The 17,950-nt window shown below is 43.7% G+C and overlaps 3 protein-coding genes across 4 annotated transcripts; 2 read left to right on the plus strand and 1 right to left on the minus strand.

The window, feature by feature from the left end:
• On the plus strand, positions 1–7,142 carry rnf139 (ring finger protein 139). Its single transcript, XM_017485999.3, has 3 exons — positions 1–357; positions 1,317–1,891; positions 3,066–7,142. The coding sequence occupies exons 1-3, from the start codon at positions 195–197 to the stop codon at positions 4,347–4,349; spliced, it is 2,022 nt and encodes a 673-aa protein (XP_017341488.1). The 5' UTR covers positions 1–194; the 3' UTR covers positions 4,350–7,142.
• Positions 7,143–8,850: 1,708 nt separating this feature from the next.
• LOC108275281 (uncharacterized) lies at positions 8,851–14,073 on the minus strand. Its single transcript, XM_017485998.2, has 2 exons — positions 14,024–14,073; positions 8,851–12,337 (listed from the first exon to the last, which is right to left on the minus strand). The coding sequence occupies exon 2, from the start codon at positions 12,322–12,324 to the stop codon at positions 10,252–10,254; it is 2,073 nt and encodes a 690-aa protein (XP_017341487.1). The 5' UTR covers positions 12,325–12,337; positions 14,024–14,073; the 3' UTR covers positions 8,851–10,251.
• Positions 13,340–17,423, plus strand: LOC108275283 (uncharacterized). 2 transcript variants are annotated; one of them, XM_017486002.3, is made up of 3 exons: positions 13,340–14,258; positions 15,144–15,628; positions 16,422–17,423. In XM_017486002.3, the coding sequence occupies exons 2-3, from the start codon at positions 15,175–15,177 to the stop codon at positions 16,943–16,945; spliced, it is 978 nt and encodes a 325-aa protein (XP_017341491.1). In that variant the 5' UTR covers positions 13,340–14,258; positions 15,144–15,174; the 3' UTR covers positions 16,946–17,423. The 2 variants fall into 2 exon arrangements, with proteins under 2 accessions (XP_017341491.1, XP_047015843.1); XM_047159887.2 differs by lacking the exon at positions 13,340–14,258 and adding an exon at positions 14,266–15,045.
• The last annotated feature ends 527 nt before the right edge of the window (positions 17,424–17,950 follow it).

Here is a 17,950-nt window from a genome sequence, read left to right on the forward strand (position 1 = left end):
TAGTTCACTTCCGCGTTCTTTGCATAGCAACAGGAGGGAAAATGAAGATGGCGGACAGCGGAGACCCCCGTGTTTAGGTAAACAGCAACAGCAACAGTAACAGTGTGCGCAGAGTCAGGAACTAAGGAGACCCGGAGGAGCCTAAGGGGTTCATTGAGACACCTGCAGGAGCGGTGAAGTCCTCCTGCGGCGCCATGGCCTCCAACACCGGCCGGCTGAGCCAGCAGGCCCTGGCGGTGCTGGACGTGGCGTTGCGGGTCCCCTGCATTTTCATCATCGACGCCATTTGTAACTTCCACTCTGATCCGGCGGAAGGCTGGACCGGGACAGCTGGACAGGTTTTACTGCGGGTGTTGGGTAAGAGTACTAACCAGCCAGCTCTTCTACACTTAGACTTGTTTTTAGTTCCTAATTCGGCCTAAACTCAGTCTGAGGCACACAGCCTTGGCCTCTGATCCTCTACAGCACTGTCCCTTCACTACCAAAGCCTCATTATGGATCATCAACAGAGTTAAAACCAAATCAAACTACTTTAGAAACGTGGACATGCTCATTTCTTCTTGGTGGTAGATTTGTGTAACTAGACACACTCATCATCTATTATTATTATTATTATTATTATTATTATTATTATTATTATTATTATTATAATGATGTGATGTCATTGGAGATCACAATCCACTATAGTTATTCTGTAGGCAGACTTTTCAGGGGAAAGTAGTTAATGCATGCTCAAAAAGTTACTAGAAGTTTCCTGATGGTGTGCTGGGTAGATACAGGACCTCCGTTTATATAAAGAGGTCCTTCATCTGCTTTGTTATTAATGTGGTGCATGCAGTGATTCAGTTAGATGTGGTTATTTTAGCGATTACGCCTGCTAGGGTTCGAGAGATCGTGGGTCTATCTGCCGATTACCGATTAATCAAGTGATAGTTTTTACAATTGATACTGAATGAAACGTAAGCCTGAAAGTAAAATACTGCTGAACGTTATTATAGAAATAAACGTTACTGACTGTAACGTGAAAATGTACTGTACTTTTTTTAAGTGGAATATTTCTATAATTATTAATGAATGTCAACGTAAAAAATTTTAAGATGTGCATCCAAACTGAAATGAAAAGTAACACTCCAAGAAACGGATAAAAACATAGACGTCCAAAAATGGGGGGAGAACAAAAAAACACTTCAAATAACATGACAAAATTAGTCGGTGATGGTTTTAATTTCGTGTCTAGAGGCTGCTTTCTTACCATATAATAATGACGGTGTATGTGTGTGTGTGTGTGTGTGTGTGTGTGTGTGTGTGTGTTTCAGGTATCGCGATGTGCAGTATTGTGCTGGTGTTGTCCCAGAAGTCCCTGTTTAAGTTCTACAGTCTGCTGGTGGGCATGCTGCTCGGATCCACCGCCGTGCTGCTAAACTTCTACGTGACGTCGCATGCGGACTCGTACAGAGCGGCGCCGAGCTTCGGGCTGCTCCCCCGTGCCAGACCCGTGCTGTGGCTGGCCATGGCTGCTGTACAGCTGTTGTTAGCCTCGGGCTACGTGCTGCTGCTCGGCGTGAAGTCGCCATATTCCACCTTGATGATGCTGGACGTCCTGGTGCCCGTGTCCGGGCTTTTCATGGAGCTTCCCGTGGACGTGAGGCGGACGTTGGCGGTGGTCTCGGGATCGGTGCTGGGTCTGAACACCGCCGTGTGCCTGCTCGTCCGCTTTAGGAGACTCTACTTCTCGTGCCGTTACGTGTACTTACTGGTGCGGCACATGTACCGCATCTACGGCTTACAGCTGCTTCTGGAGGACACGTGGAAGAGGATCCGAGTGCCGGACGTGCTGCGGGTTTTCTGGCTCACCCGTGTCGCAGCGCAGGCCGTGGTGCTGATCTACGCGGTGAGAATGAAATTAGGTTTGATTCGATTACGATTAAAGGTAATCGAATCACGAATCGATTTAAGGAGCGATTACGAATCGGCTCCTTAAGTGCGTCCATTTTTTTTATTCTGTTTTTTTTTTTTTCTTTTCTTTTTTTCCTTACGCTGCTTTTCAAACATGTGTAATGAACCAAGAAAGACACCGGGATTAATGTATAGTTCTGTCAACATAACTTCATGTTCAAGATTTAAAAAAAAAATTCAGCAGGTTACGTAACGTGTGTTTTGCATTTCCTAAATCTTTTTGGCTACACAGGTCACCTCGTGCAGCTCTAACTAATCGTATTTTTATATTTTAAATATATACGTTTTTATATTTAAGAGGCAAGCTAGGCTTCATGAAATAGTTTGATTAGGTCATTAAGGTGTTCTGAGAGAACTCTTTCTGTGGCTGAGAGGCATAGCTGATGTTTTATTACATGTACTGAGCGTACAGTGAATTATAAGCTTGAGTAGGGGAATGAATCGAGTAAAACGGAGCTGAATCCCAGCAACATGAAAACAGCTGGGAAATGAATACAACCGAATCATCAACCTTAAAGTGCATCTACCTTTCATGTAGCGTGTTCTATACGTAGCTGTTTGTGAATGTAAAAAGTCTGCAAAGTTTCAAAAATCAAAGCACGCGACAGACGGAGTTATCGACTCCCAAAAGAAGGAACCGATTCTGAACCGCTGAAACGAGTCGTTAGTGATTCCAGACTTTACTTCCTGTACAGTAGGTTTGTAACAAAAAGCCCCGCCTCTGGTCTTCGTCGGCTGCTCACTGACGGCGGTAGTCCAATCACAACAGACTGGGACCAATCAGAGTATGCTCTCTGAAAGGAGGAGTTTAGAACGAATCCAATAGAATGGATCATTTAACGAGTCGTTTGTGACACTGGTGTGGGGGGGTGGGGGTGTAATGCTGCAATTTAAATTATGAGCACATTAAAGTGTTTTTCGACCTTGGAAGGTGCGCTTTAACAGTTAGGGTGAAGTTCTATCATCGCCTCCTCGTGCTTTTATTACGATGTCGTTGGAACTCTGTGTAATTTTGAGTTTAAATGTGTAATTTGATGTTTGGAATTGTTAAGTCTGAGTGTATTTGAAGCACAGGTCACCTCAGACTCTGTTTTCTTCCCCGTACGTAGGTGAGATTGGCTAAGGTGGAGGAGAGCGGACAGGCCGTGTCCTACATGACGTGGGACGTGTTCTGGGAGCTCTGCAGCAGTCTGATCATCGGCGGCTGCGATTCGACGCTCACCGTGCTGGGCATGAGCGCCGTGATCTCGTCTGCGGCGCACTACCTGGGCCTGGGCGTCCTGACGTTCATCGGCTCGGCCGAAGACGAGGAGGACCGGCGGCTGGGCTTCGTGGCGCCTGTGCTCTTCTTCATCCTAGCTCTGCAGACGGGGTTAAGCGGCCTGCAGCCGAGCGAGCGTCTGGTGCGCCTGAGCAGGAACCTGTGCTTGCTGCTGACCGCCGTGCTGCACTTCGTCCACGGCATGACCGAGCCGGTGCTGATGGCGCTGAGTGCCTCGCACGTGCAGTCCGTGCGCCGCCACGCTCCCGCTCTTCTCGTGTCTCTGGTGCTGTTGACGCTGCCGGTGGTGTTGAGCGGCATGCTGTGGCGGCGCTACGTGCTCAACACGTGGCTTTTCGCCGTCACCGCGTTCTGCGTGGAGTTGTGCCTGAAGGTTCTGGTGTCGCTCACGGTCTACGTGCTCTTCATGATGGACGGTTATTACGGCACGCTCTGGGAGAAGCTCGACGATTACGTGTACTACGTGCGCTCGGCCGGAAACGTGGTCGAGTTCGTCTTCGGGATCGTCATGTTCGGGAACGGCGCCTACACCATGGCGTTTGAGTCGGGCAGCAAGATCCGCGCGTGCATGATGTGCCTGCACGCCTACTTCAACATCTACCTGCAGGCTAAGAGCGGCTGGAGGACGTTTGTCAAGCGGCGTGCCGCCGTACGCCGGATCCACTCTCTGCCCGAGGTCACGGGCACCGAGCTGCGCGGCGTCGAGGACGTCTGCGCCATCTGCTACCAGGAGTTTGCGACGGCTGCCCGCGTCACGCCGTGCCACCATTACTTCCACGCGCTCTGCTTGCGCAAATGGCTGTACATCCAGGACACGTGCCCTATGTGCCATCAGAGAGTGTACGTCGAGGACGACGTGCACCAGCGCGCGCCGTTCTCCAACAACAACGGCCAGGCGCCGGCTGGAGACGAGCAGGCGGGGTTTGAAGCGGCGGGAGGAGGCGGGGCCGAAGTGGGACAGGCAGCAGGTGCCGGGGCGGAGCCAGAAGACGAGCTGCTGGAGGATAATGACAGTATAGAGTATGATGAAGACGAGTGGGGGGCGCAGAGCGCAGCGAGCCCTGTGGAGGAGGACTACATTAACGACGACACGGACTCCAATACCGACTGAAATGAATTTTACATGTAAAAATAATGTATGTAGGAAATTGTTCCAGATCAGGGATTTGCTCTTTTATGATTTGTGAGTGTGGTGGTGCGTGAGTGTGTGTGTGTGTGTGTGTGTGTGTTTTGGGGGGGCGGTTTGGAGTGTGTGTGCTTGTTTTGTCTTTGTATGTCTGCGTCACTCAAAAGGGCTGATTGTGTGGAGTTAAAGTGAACTGAAAGGTGAGTGCATTCCAAAGCCAGTGGTGAAAAGTCAGAGACACTTTTTTTCTTTCTTTCTTTTTTTCTTTTTTGTGCGCTGATGGAAGGCATGGACGGAGTGTTTGCTGCTCGACTGAGAGAATTCCTCTCGTCTCCTCTCTGGCTGCCCTGCTTACGCCATGAGAGGTCAAAGGTGACATACTACTTACTGTAATCACACAGATTTACCTCTTAATGGCTACTACTGGTCTCTTGTGTGACCTTGCTTTAATTTTATGTACGTTGTTGTACATGGCGTTAAAAAGAAAAGGAAAAAAAAAAAACCCAGACGGCGCGCTTTCCCGTGTTCTCCGAGGAGCGTCTCACTTCGCCACCATATCTGTGTTAAACTGCACGTTTCAGTTCGGTCGCAGGTTTGTTTGTTTGTTTGTTTGTTTGTTTTCTATGGTTTTAAATGTGGCACTTGCTGTCGTTTTTGCACTCTGTTAACCGTTCCACAGTAAATCTAACGCTCGTGTCTTCAGATTTTCACCGGAGCTACGAGGCCGTCGTAGCTAACGGGGAACGGAAATTTCCGGAAATAGGATTTGTATAATGGTATAATTAAGTCCTGGACTTAATAATAAAAAATAAAAGTTGTAGCAGAGTTTTAGTTCAGTTTTGCTTTTGTCTAAAAGAGAAAGTTCTTACTAGAGTGTAGTTGGAGTTCATAAAGCTCCTCGATGGATCTCCATCGAAGCACGTTTTTTAATGAACCTCTCATCATGGGGATGTGGGATATATCGCCACTGCCTTCCACAGTGTTATTTTAGGAGGACAATTGCACATACACATGTATACACACACAATAAGGTCAAAAGTATGTGCACACCCATATGTGCTTGATAAACATCCTGTTCCAGACTTATTCCTCATTTGCTGTTCTAATGCGCTGCACTCGTCTGTGAAGGCTTTCCACTAGATTTTGGGGCGTGGCTGTGGGAATTTGTGATCATTCAGCTACAAGAGTATTAGTGAGCATGAGCTCAGGCTGTTATGTTGGAATGATGAGAAGGCTCCAGCTCCAGTTCGTCCCAAAAGTGATCAGTGGGGTCGAGGTCAGGGCTCTGTGCAGGACACTCGAGATCTTCCACCTCCTTCCAACCTTAACACACCACGTCTTCACGGAGCTCGCTTTGTGCACAGGGGCTCAAAGGAAATTTTGAAAAATCGTAAAGCTGCAGCGTATAAAGACGTTCTCTACAACTGTGTGCTTCAGACTTTGTAGAAACGGTTTGGGGAAGAACCACGTACGGGTGTGTATGAACTTTTGGCCGTATAGTGTGCATGTATACAGTATATATTTAATATGGGTCGATTCAACATGAGCTCCACCTAGGGTTAAGTAAATTAAATCATGCCTAGGTTTTTTTCTTTTTCCAACAGGAAGTAGTAATGGTCAATGGCTCTAATAAAGTAGTGTGTGGACAGATGATTGATTGGTTTAGTATCCCGTTGCTGCTGCATGTCTCGTTACACTGAGCCTCGTTTATCAGATTTGGATACTGGAAATTCTACATTGTAAATCGATCGCAGGAAAATTTACGAAAGAAATTTTGGTGTCAAAAAGAAGAGGAAGAGGAAGTCAAAAAAGCAAACTCTTTATTTAAAATAAATAAATAAATTGCAAACTTTTTAAGAAGTGGAGAAAGTTTTTATTTAAAACGGTTACTTCTTGTCTCTATACGCCTCATAGCTCCAGTGCAAAACTAAAGAAACAAACATCAGACACCAAGTGTCTGGCAAGTTTTTGTTGTTGTTTTGTTTTGTTTTGTTTTGTTGTTTTTGTTTTTTTTGTCGCCGAACTGTTCCTTAAACATATGAGCCACTGAATGTTGATTGTTCATGTCAAGGGTTCTCTGACTGCTCTTATAAAGATCTGGTGTGAGAGTGCTGATCTTGGATCAGTTTTTGCCTTCCTAACCATCAGCAGTGAAATTATAGAACATATTTAACAATAACTCTATTTTTTGAAAAATGTCTCTTCCCTCCCAAACCATGACGGTGCATGTGGAGTACAACTCCAGCCTTTTCAGGTCATGTTAAATCAGATTCCACGGACGCTTTAGTTAGCGTCAGTGGAATTTCACAGCAGAGTGAAGCTGATCAAACAGTAGCTCTCATTCTCACCGCGTCTCTGCGGTTATTTAAGAATCGAATGTTTTGCAAATATCGAATTATTTAAGTTTTTGCAACATGTCCCCCATTGCTGAAGGTTTTTTGTTTTGTTTTTTTGGTTGCGGTAGAGCTCTTGTGTCCATGTGTTCGGACAAGAAACAGTCAACTATATGCTGAATTAGGGAATGGAAAATTCCACTTTTCAACATGAAACATACTTCTAGACGCCAAAATGAAATAACTCTCTCCGATTGAATCAACAGTATTGAGCAGCGTCTGACCCGAGATCAGCTCAATGGGCGCTATACTCTCATTGTCTTAAAAAGGGAAGAAAACGAAGGAAGGATTTCCGGGATTGGATTTGGATCTGAATATTCAGTTGATGGAGTCGTAGTGGAATTGTTCAAATTGTTAAGAGGTGTTAATAAATTCTATTTAATAATGTGTTGTGTCGTGTATACAAAAGAAGGTGCTTCTGAAATGATGACTCTTTGTGGATTGTCAGTGCTGCATCTTCTGTCCAAGTACTAAAATCTGACTTTATAATTGCGTCCACAGCAACAAAAAAAGTGGACTAAGGAAGTAACCAAGTACAAATGTGTTGGAGGGATTTTTCCCTGATTTTCTGCTTAATTTAGTCTTGGTCATATTTATCATATACAGGAAGCCTCCGGGCATGGCGCTATCTGCCCTCTTTCACATACATGAGCTCACAGACTCGCACGATTGGCTAATGTCACTGGGATTGGTTTGAGTTTCAGTATTGTTATGCATGATGAGTTTTCATGAATGAAATATAACATGTAAGCATGGCAGCCTGTAGTTTAGTCTTCTGTAAAGGTCTCATGGTCCAAAATGAATAGATTAGACTCTTCACAATGTGATCGGAGAACTCCGTTATGGTATGGGTTTGGTGGAAAACGGGTAGGCGAGCTGAAAACCGCCCACCATTTAATCTTTGATGTAATGAACTTTATATTTTATCAGCGTTTAATGATTTTCGATGCATAAATAGCTGATAAAATACCATGTGACTGCAGATTTGTAGACTTTGATTGCTTTGTGGGGGGAAAAAAAAATCAAATGTTCAGTATTCTGTGAAATGACTGACTGGTGTAAAAGACCACACTGAATTTGACACATCCTCTGACAGGTGAAGGTGATACATGGAGACCTGTTTGTATGCACTTTGTCTTTTGCCTATAGACTGGTATAAAAAATGTTTATTTTGTTGGGGTTGTTTTTTTTAAAGGGGGGGAGGGGCTGAACATTTTTTATTCTCAATTTTTGGAGCAAAGAAGAAAGAGCGTTTGCATCATACATGATGATGATTGTACGTCTGAGCATAAAAATGCTAATTATGTTATCAATCATGACTGAAATATAATTAACTGTGATATAGATTCAGTCATCGTCGATCATAGGACTTAAATCGTGTAATTGTGGGAGGAATTATAAAGAGTAAATGAGCGTGTATGAGTTCTCGAGTTGATGCTTAGAGTGGTCGCTCCAGGATTTTGCCATCACGGAAATTCCATACTGTCCTCGGGGAGCTTGCGATTATTATTATTATTTTTTTCTAAATTACCGCAAATCATCCGCAGGTTCGGGCCGAGACGCGTCACGTGACGTCATCGGGACACGTGTTCAGCCGAAGCCCTCTTCGGGTCACGTGCGTTGAACACGAGTACAGATAAAAGGACTCATTTACCAACAACCCTCACCGTGAAGCAATTCCATGTAATTGCGATTTCGCCAACGCGAGTAGTTTTCTGCACAAAAACAACGGCAGTCATAAAACAATAGATCTGTAGAAATGGTTAAAACATTTGAACGGCATTGTAACAACAGGCACAAGCTCTGAACACCACCTCGCTATAGACGTAACCTTTTAGCTACGTTCCTTCTTCGGAATTGTTTATACATTTTCCAGTAGAATTAATGCCTAATAATAACATTATTATTATTATTATTATTATTATTATTATTATTATTATTATTATTATTATAACTGTTTTCAGTGCAAAATAATGGTGTTATTGAAGATATTGTGATCTCTTTCTGTACTAAATAACACAGCTAGTGCTTGTGACCGTGACATGTACACTCTGACGTGTTTGGCGGGAAAGAAATACAACACGGAAACAAAACCCAAACAGGAACGATTTAATTCATCGATTCAAATTTTAAGTCGATTTAAATTCCTACAACAGAAATAGTACTATTTATGTTGTTTATTACTATTAAAAAAAATTCAAGAAAAAGAAAGCCACATAAACCATTAACAATAATTATCAGTTAAACAACACCACATGCAAATTACTGCAAGAGAACAATAGCAGTTTATGTTAAAAGAGCATGTACTTTATGTCTTTACGTATATTTAGGAACAGTTTCACACATGGAATAATACATTATAATGTGAAAAAGGTACAGGCTCACTTACACGAGCAAGCCCCACCCACTGTCCTCTGATAAAACTCTGACCGGCGTGGGCGACGTTTACATACTGGAAGCTGATTGGCTGTTCTATTTTATGACCGATATTCAAACTGCAAAATGTTTCAATGGCAAGGTTTAGGTTTTGTGCAGGAAAAAAAAACCCAGTTCGTTAGTTAGCAAACCCCTGTACTGAAGTGATCTCCATGAACAACATAACATATTTAAAGTAAATATTAAGAGAACACACCAAAAAGTATAATATTTCAATCCCTGATCTGCGTTATCTTTATATAACACGCTGTCTGTAGTGTTATTCCGCATGTACAACGGCGATTTGCTAAAGATTCAAATGTTTTATCTCTGTAACGGTTTATAGTTGGATTTCACGCTGCGGAACGTCCGAGAGACGAGTTAGTGCTTGTTACGACTTGTGTTGTAGCAACGATAAACAAACCGTCATTCCCTCACCAGTACTGTCTCTCGCTCTCCTTATCTCGCCTCTCTAGTGCACAGTACCTTTTTTTTTTTTTTGTATGGGTATAACAGGTAACTACTACGTTAATGCTGCAATCCATTGTACTCGGAACGCTGAAATCTCCAAGTCGATTTTCACGAATTTTCCGACCTAAGTTCCAGTTCCGTTCCAGTGCTTCTACGTGGGGAAAAAACATGGATGCCCAGAGCAAGGCAATATGTGTGTGGCTAGTCTCTGAAATTGCTGAAAGTTTAAATAAGAGCTACTGTATGTGAATGATTTCTGCGTGATTAGACCTGACATATGAGAGAGGTCAACATGGTTGCTTCTAAAAAATAAATAAATCTGTCACAATGGTCTAATCATGTTAGTGAAATTGGGCTGAAATTAATAAATTAGGCTACAAATCTAAAGTTTACTGCGACTGCGCAACACCGTGTTGTTTAGACGTCCGGTGTGTTTGTCAGGATTTGGGCGAGGCGTATGTCGGCCGAGGTTCAGACTTGGAATTCTGATTCGAAGGACCGTTTCGTCGCGTGGTTCGCTGTCGGACGTCGGGTTTTTACAAGTTCCGAGTACAATAGGCCGCATTATAATTGCCATACTAGTGGACGGGTGGGAAAAGTTCTTTCTCTCAGGCATATTCGGATTCTTCTTCCTCTGTGAATCCGCTTTTGACGGCTTCTTGAATAGACCGTATGTCTTCAGGTTTGGCGGAGGGGAGAATGGCAAGCAACTCTTTATTGACATTCTCCAGTCTTGAATTGGTCTCCCTTTCAAACTCATTCTTATTCTTGAGCACAAGGCATAAGATGCCTTTCTGAGCCATGTCACAGGAGTCCCGCATCTGTATACGCTTGTGCAGAAACTCTGGACTTTCCACATCCATGGACAAAAGCATTCCCAGAGAGCTGACGCTGTCCATGAGGTATTGTCCGGACACCTCGGTGTAGGTGCTTGAGATCATGTGGACCAGGTTGGTGATGTTGGTGGCCTGAAAGACTTGATTGTAGAGCAGGTCTTTGCAGAAAAGCTTCTCGTTGTAAGAGAGTGTGTGTGTCTTCTCGGAGGCGGTGGCGAAATCTTTGAGAGTTCTGTTCAGGCTGGTTTTTACAATGTTGGACACCATTTGAAAAAAGTGCACCATCTTCTCCCACTGTTTCTTCACTTTTCCCATGGCATCCAGACCTTTGACCAGCATTTGTATGGTGGTGTTGAAGTCGATCTCTTTGACTTGACAGTTTCTCATGGTGACCAGGATGTCAGTCAGCTCCTTTTGGTTCTTCTCCATGTTCTCTACACTCTTGTCATAGAGCTCTCTGGTCTTGTTCATCTGAGCACGGCTCTGTTCTATGCGGAACCTGGCGTTCTTCGATGCCCTTTGCGAAGCGCTCGTCCTCTCCATTTTACTTTCTTCCTTGAACATCATTGGTGGTTTGGGAGTCAGGGAAGGAGACTTTGTCACGTCTTTGCTTTTGCTGTCAAATCGGCCAGCCGACTGGGTCAATTCTCGGATTCTCCCGATCAACGCCGCAGTCTTGGCTTCTTCACATTTCCCATCCGGTGCGTATTTTGCTAGTTCTTTACAGATCTTGATGCCCTCTCCGCATATATTTTGGGCATAAGCCTTCGATTGGCATTTTGGGATTTTTTCCAAATTGCTCATAATTCGTTTGAACTGTATTGCTGGGAAATCTGTTATTGTAGCGTTGTTTTTTTGATCGTACAAGCCTTCCCAGTCGATCTTGTCCTCCTGCACAAACTGCTCAATAATCTCTGTGCATTTCAGTATTTCTGCAGACTTGCTATAGATGTTAATTTCATCCACGGGATCAGCAGCCGAGTCTTCACCACCTTTAATGTGGCTAATTGTGTCAGCGATTTCCGTCGTAGCTTTACACATTCGGCTTACCGGGTGAGTCATCAGAGCCGAGAGTCCTTGAAATATACCCGTCAGGCCGTCGGTCACCGTTCCAAAAAAATCCATAGCCATCATTTCCCATCCACCGGGGAGGCTATTCATTGCTTTGTTGTAAGTTTTATGTGCTTCCTTCATTTCTTCGTCCAGAGCTTTGACTGCCTTCTGAGAGCGTGTAACAGCTTCTTTGGATGACTCCTCTCTCAATTTACTCTCATCTAGTTTCTTCATGATTGCATCCAACTCCTCTCCGTAAAGATTCCTGGCTTTTAGACACACTTCCAGCAGTTCTTGGATAATATTGATGACTTCAGCAAACCGCATTTCTGTTGCATTGGCCAGCTCGAGGCAGTGGTCTGCAATGGAACGGATGTTCTCTAGCTGGTCAGGGAGATGAGCTTGAACAACCTCACTGCTGCCTTGGAACAGAATCTTAACAGCATTCTTCATGTAATTTGGAACGGCGATTGTGTGGAGTCTGATCTGATCCATGTTCTTGTGGGCCTCATTGAACGCCCACCAGCCGGAGTTACACACTTGCATGAGGCAGGCACGAAATGAATCTGGGTATCTGATGTACTTGTAGCCATCCTTGGGTGGGTTTTTGTTGATGGAGAAATCTGTTTTGGAAGATAAACAGGCCAGTTCTGCCATGATGGCAATGGAGAGTGGTGCAGGAGTTAGGTACTCCTCCCAGTTGATGTAGGGCTGCATTATAATCTTAGTTTGGTTTCTCATCTCCTCTGCCGTGGTGAGGCTTTGATTTTTCCTTGCGATTTGGAATTCCATGGCTTCTTTGTTCCTGCCAAAGAGAATAGAAGATTTGTTTTAGACAGATGGCTGACATTAAAGGCAAAAAAGCAGATCAGCTCCAGTAGTCTTTGGAACCGATTCTTTCTGTTTTTCTGTCTTTCTGTCTGTCTCTCTGTCTGTCTCTCTGTCTGTCTTTCTGTCTGTCTGTCTTTGTCTGTTTTACTTTCTGTCTGTCTTTCTTTCTATCTTTCCTTCTGTCAGTCTTTCTTCCTGTCTCTCTGCCTGTCTCTCTGTCCATCTGTCTTTCTATCTGTCTTTCTGACAGTCTTTTTTTCTGTCTCTCTGTCTGTCTCTTTCTGTCAGTCTGTCTTTCTGTCTCTCTGTCTGTCTTTCTGTCTCTGTCTGTCTGTCTTTCTTTCTGTCAGTCTTTCTTTCTGTCTCTGTCTCTCTGTCCGTCTGTCTTTCTGTCTGTCTCTGTCTGTCTTACTTTCTTTCTGTCTGTCTTACTTTCTTTCTCTCTGTCTGTCTTTCTTTCTGTCTCTGTCTGTCTGTCTTTCTGTCAGTCTGTCTCTCTGTCTGTCTTTCTGTCTGTCTGTCTGTCTGTCTGTCTCTCTATCTTTCTTTCTGTTAGTCTTTCTTTCTGTCTCTGTCTGTCTCTCTGTCCGTCTGTCTTTCTGTCTGTCTTACTTTCTTTCTCTCTGTCTGTCTTTCTTTCTGTCTCTGTCTGTCTTTCTGTCAGTCTGTCTTTCTGTCTGTCTTTCTTTCTGTCTCTCTGTCTGTCTTTCTGTCTCTGTCTGTCTGTCTGTCTTTCTTTCTGTTAGTCTTTCTTTCTGTCTCTGTCTCTCTGTCTGTCTCTCTGTCCGTCTGTCTTTCTGTCTGTCTTACTTTCTTTCTCTCTGTCTCTCTTTCTGTCTTTCTTTCTGTCAGTCTGTCTTTCTTTCTAAGAATGCCAGTCAGAGGGGACTAAAGATATGGCAATTAGGGCTTCACAAATAAATGTATTAAATCTAAATCTGCTCGAACTTGCCCTCGCCCCTGAGCGGTTTCCACAACATGATGCAACTACCACCATGCTTCACTGTGGGAGTGTTCTTAGTACAATGAGCAGGGCTGGGTTTCCAGGAAAACGTTGTGCCTTGGGTTCATTTTTGTTCTTATCAAACCAGAGAGTCTCCTGGATTTAATATGGCTCGACACTTTTCCACGAAGCCCAGCTTTGTGGAGTATTATATGGTTGTCCTATGAAAACAGCTTCTCCCCATCAGCACTGTGGATCTTTCCGGGTCCTTTAGAGTTTCGCTTGACCTCAGAACTCAGCAGTGACTCATAACAGAGTGTTTATCAAGATTGATTTATTCAATCAAGATAGCTTAAATAAAACATAAAAAACCAAGTGGCTCGCTCTCAGGAGAGGAACAAAAACATTGCAACGATTAGTTATGTAACCAGCCATTAATAATAACAGTTGAGTCTGTAGCAAGACCCACTGCACTCTTGGTATCCTAATATGGTTAAAGGTTTATACTAAATAAACGTTTTCAGCTATTTCAGTATTAGCAAGTCTGCTGTAGTAATGGAAGAATTGAATAAATATACCGTACATGTTTCCTTACAGAAACAAAAAGCACAAATTCTATGTAATCATGCAGCCCTAAGTGCAACATTCAACTCCTCATAAGTCAAATAACTGTAAATATCAGATATATAACAATATAAAAATCCGATGTTGCCTTACTGTGATATCCAGATAGCTTTCACAAAGTGTGGATGAGCTTCTGTGCCAGCTCTGATAGCCCGATGGAGCTGTATTTATAACCCTGAAAGCCCCCTCCCTTTGGAGTATCTGCCCACCTACAAAAAAAAACCCCCACCGTACAAGCTGCACCGCAGCAGATTAAACAAAGTTAATGTTAAAATCTCTCGATACGGCCTTCGGTGAACTTCAAGAGCAGTAACGGCACAAGAAAGAGGTAAGACGTTCGTGTTTAATCGAATGTCCGTGCCTAGCTTATTGTGTCGCGTCATGGTTGTATACTTTACACAGTATATGTTTATTGGAGTTCAATAACATGCCAGGAAATGATGTTTAAGCACATTTAGATATTCAATTTGACTCATTCACAGAACAAGCTAATGCAATAATTGTGAAATAGTAATTTATGCATTTAAAAAAAAAAAGATGGAAAGAGGGATATTTCTAGGAAAGGTACAGCTTGGTACCATTTATTTCCCAGAGATAGACAAGTAGCATGCTACAGCTTCCTCTAAAGTATTGTATTGCATTTTTGTTAATGCTCGTTTTTTTATTTTTAAGTATACAGCGGTGCTCGAAAGTTTGTGAACCCTTTAGAATTTTCTATATATCTGAATAAATGGGAACTAAAACATCATTAGATTTTCACACAGGTCTTAAAAGTAGATGAAGAGAACCCGATTAAACAGATGAGACAACAGTATTATACCTGGTCATTTATTTATCGAGGAAAATGATTCAATAGTACATATCTGCGAGTGGCAAGAGTATGTGAACCTCTCGGATTGGCAGTTTAATTTGAAGGTGAAATTAGTCGGGTGATTTCGGTCGGGTGAGAGTGACCGCCCTGTTTTATTTAAACAACAGGGATCTCTCCGAGTCTGACCTTCACAACACGTGAAGATCACAACACATGAACCATTCATGGTACAAATAAAGGATATAAACACTTGCACTTTCTGTTTCTAAGTTTAGGTTAGCATGGACCGCACCTGTTCATATGAGTAAGTGGAATACCAATATTCGCACGACTGGACGGAATAGAAAGGACGACTCGTGCTGTAAATATAATACCGTCCCTCTGATTTGTTTGTATTCGCAGAGTTGTGGTAAACAATTCAGCCCAGGCTGTTATGGAGCCACTGAACGATTGCATCTGCTCCATCAACAGGGTCTCCGAAGCCCTCGTTGCTGCAGACGTACATCCCATTACTGGACACTGCTCCAACTACGACTACATCAGGCAGGAGATTGTGCAAGCCCGGTGGAGTTTGCAGCACTCTGATCAGGCAGCCACGGCGTGTCTGAGGTGTCTGGATGAAAGTTTGGAGACTCTTACACAGGACGAGGGAACACTCGAACGGCAGAAGAATGCTGCACAGCGTAGTCTGGGCGACTTGAGAACAAAGCAGGCTTCGAATGAAAAGTTACTCGAAGAATCTCTGGGAGCTTTGGAGCAGGCCAGGACTAACCTGAGGTCAACAAGAGAGACACTTGAGAGTCAGGAAAGAAGGGTACAAACTGCTAAGACAGTCGGACGTGTAGGGCTGGGGCTGTCTGTTATACCGTTTGTTGGATGGGTTGTTGGTAAGAATTTTAATCAAGTGTTCAAGGATTCAAATAGTAACATCCTAGTAATCCTTTATTCTTGCATATTTGATGGTTTCCGATCCAAATTTAGTATGACAAGAAGAACACAAAACAGATCTTTTTAAACGATCATTTCATAATTGATCATCATTTCGTAAGCTATAATTATCCCTTAAACGTAATAACTGCTCGTGCCAACTTTAGCAGCAACAGCTGCAACCAAACTCTTCCGATGACGGGAGATCTGTCTTTCACTTTGCTGTGGGGGAATTCTGGCCCATGCTTCCTTGCAGAACCGTTTACATTTAGCCACATCGGAACATTTTCATCTGCCCATTTCAGGTCCTGCTACAGCATCTCAATGGGGTTCAAGTCAGGGTTCTGACTACGCCACTCCTAAACCTTTCGTTCATGTTTCTTTCGAGCCGTCGCGAAATGGCGCGTTATCCAATTGCGCTTCAGCTTCAGATCACTCAAGAACGAATGTTCTTGTTCAGGATTTTCCGGTAGAGAGCAGAATTCATGGTTCCTTCAACTGGCAAGTCTCCCAGGCCCTGACGTAGCAAAACATCAAGAAAGCAAAACCTTTTTACTGGCAGTGTAGGTTATTTTCAAGCTACTGAATATATGTGAAAAGTTTTACACCTCTTATCGCAATATTCTAGCTCAAACAAAGGGTGTCAGAAAGAACCTTTCCGTTTCCAGTCGTTCGTCGTCAGTCTTTTGTCTTAGTTCCTCTAGATTACAGCGTCCACCAAATGTCTGAAAAAAACAACTATTTTCTCTACAGGTCCCGCGTTGGTGATTGGTAGTGCGATAGAAATGGCTGAAGCGTCACATGCCATCGAAATCGCTGAAGAGGAGTTGGAAAAGTTTAAGAATCGAGCGGAGAAGTACGCACACAGAGTGCACGGCCACGCGTCCGCGATTTCCCGGACGACGTCGCGTATCGGCGAGATCGATCGTACGCTGACGCGCCTCCGCCAGGATATCCACGTGGTGAAAAAGCAGAGGTGGTTTGTCGCCGAGTCGCAGAGGAAAGCGAGGAGCGCCGTTCACCTCCTGAGCGTCCTCAGTGGGAAGGTCGGCGTATTCGAACGACAGACTCGCGTATTCGTCCTCCACGGGTCCGTGGTCAAAGTGATGGAGGAGTTGATGAAGTCGACAGAAGAAATCGCGGGGAACGAGCTCCTCTGTAACGGAGGCATGGCGAGACTTCTCCATAAGATGAGGGAGAACAACCGACGCCTGAGATCCGTCTGCGCTTCACAAAATACCGACGCAGACGAGCGCTTGCTTCTGAAATACATCTAACGTGTCGTTTGACCTACTTTCACTCGGCAAAATAGCACCGGTCAGCATTAACCGGTATTACACAAGCACCAGGAGTGAATACAGACGTGTGGAGATTTACATTATTGATGTTTTTTATGTTAGCATGAAGCTCTGTGATCGGCGGACGTTATACAGTATTCTCGTGTGGAAGGGATATCTTTAGGAGAATACTCAGTGAGAATATGTGTGTGTGTGTGTGAGTGCTGTGGTTTCTGTAATCAATAAAAGCTCATGATGTGTCAGCGTTTTGTCAGCTAACAATATGCAGCATCCGATTATAGACCGCGGTCTAATCAGTGTCGGTATCTCTTCAGAATACTGACCGTATTAGAACAGGCCAAGTTGTTAAGTACATTACAGGTCAAAAGTTTAGACTCACTCATTTTTTATTTTTATTTGACCACATTTAGAATAATAATAAAGTCATCAAAACCTTGGAGTAACGCAAATGGAACTATGGGAGTTATGTTGTGATTAAAAAATCCTAAATAAATCAAAGCATTTTAGTGTTTTATCATCTTCACAGTGGACGCTCTGTTCGTCTGGAATTTGCAGAAATGTATTCTGGGCGTTTTCTCACCCGAGTTCTTGAGGAATTTCCCCGAGATGCTTTTTAAACGGTATTAAAGGAGTTCGCCCCGACGCCGGACTCTCATCGGCTGCTTTTCGGAAATATCTCCCTCCGAGTCGTCCGTTTAAACAAAGATTTTTTGTAAATAAAATGTTAGTTTGCTAACGAAAGAAACGAATACGTCGGCGCGATTATATTTGTTCGACCACGCCGATTTCACACGTTTAATCGTTCAAACCTTCAGGTACGTGCAAAGCCGATTCCAAAAAAGTTGGGACGCGGTGTAAAGTGTCGATTAGAAACAGAACGCAATGATTTGCAAATCTCATAAACCCAGATGTTATTCACAGTAGAACATAGAAAACATACCGAATGTTTAAACTGAGGAGATGTACCGGTTTACGGAAAAGATA

This window comes from Ictalurus punctatus, chromosome 14 (assembly GCF_001660625.3).
Source record: "Ictalurus punctatus breed USDA103 chromosome 14, Coco_2.0, whole genome shotgun sequence".
In the NCBI taxonomy this organism is placed as follows: domain Eukaryota; kingdom Metazoa; phylum Chordata; class Actinopteri; order Siluriformes; family Ictaluridae; genus Ictalurus; species Ictalurus punctatus.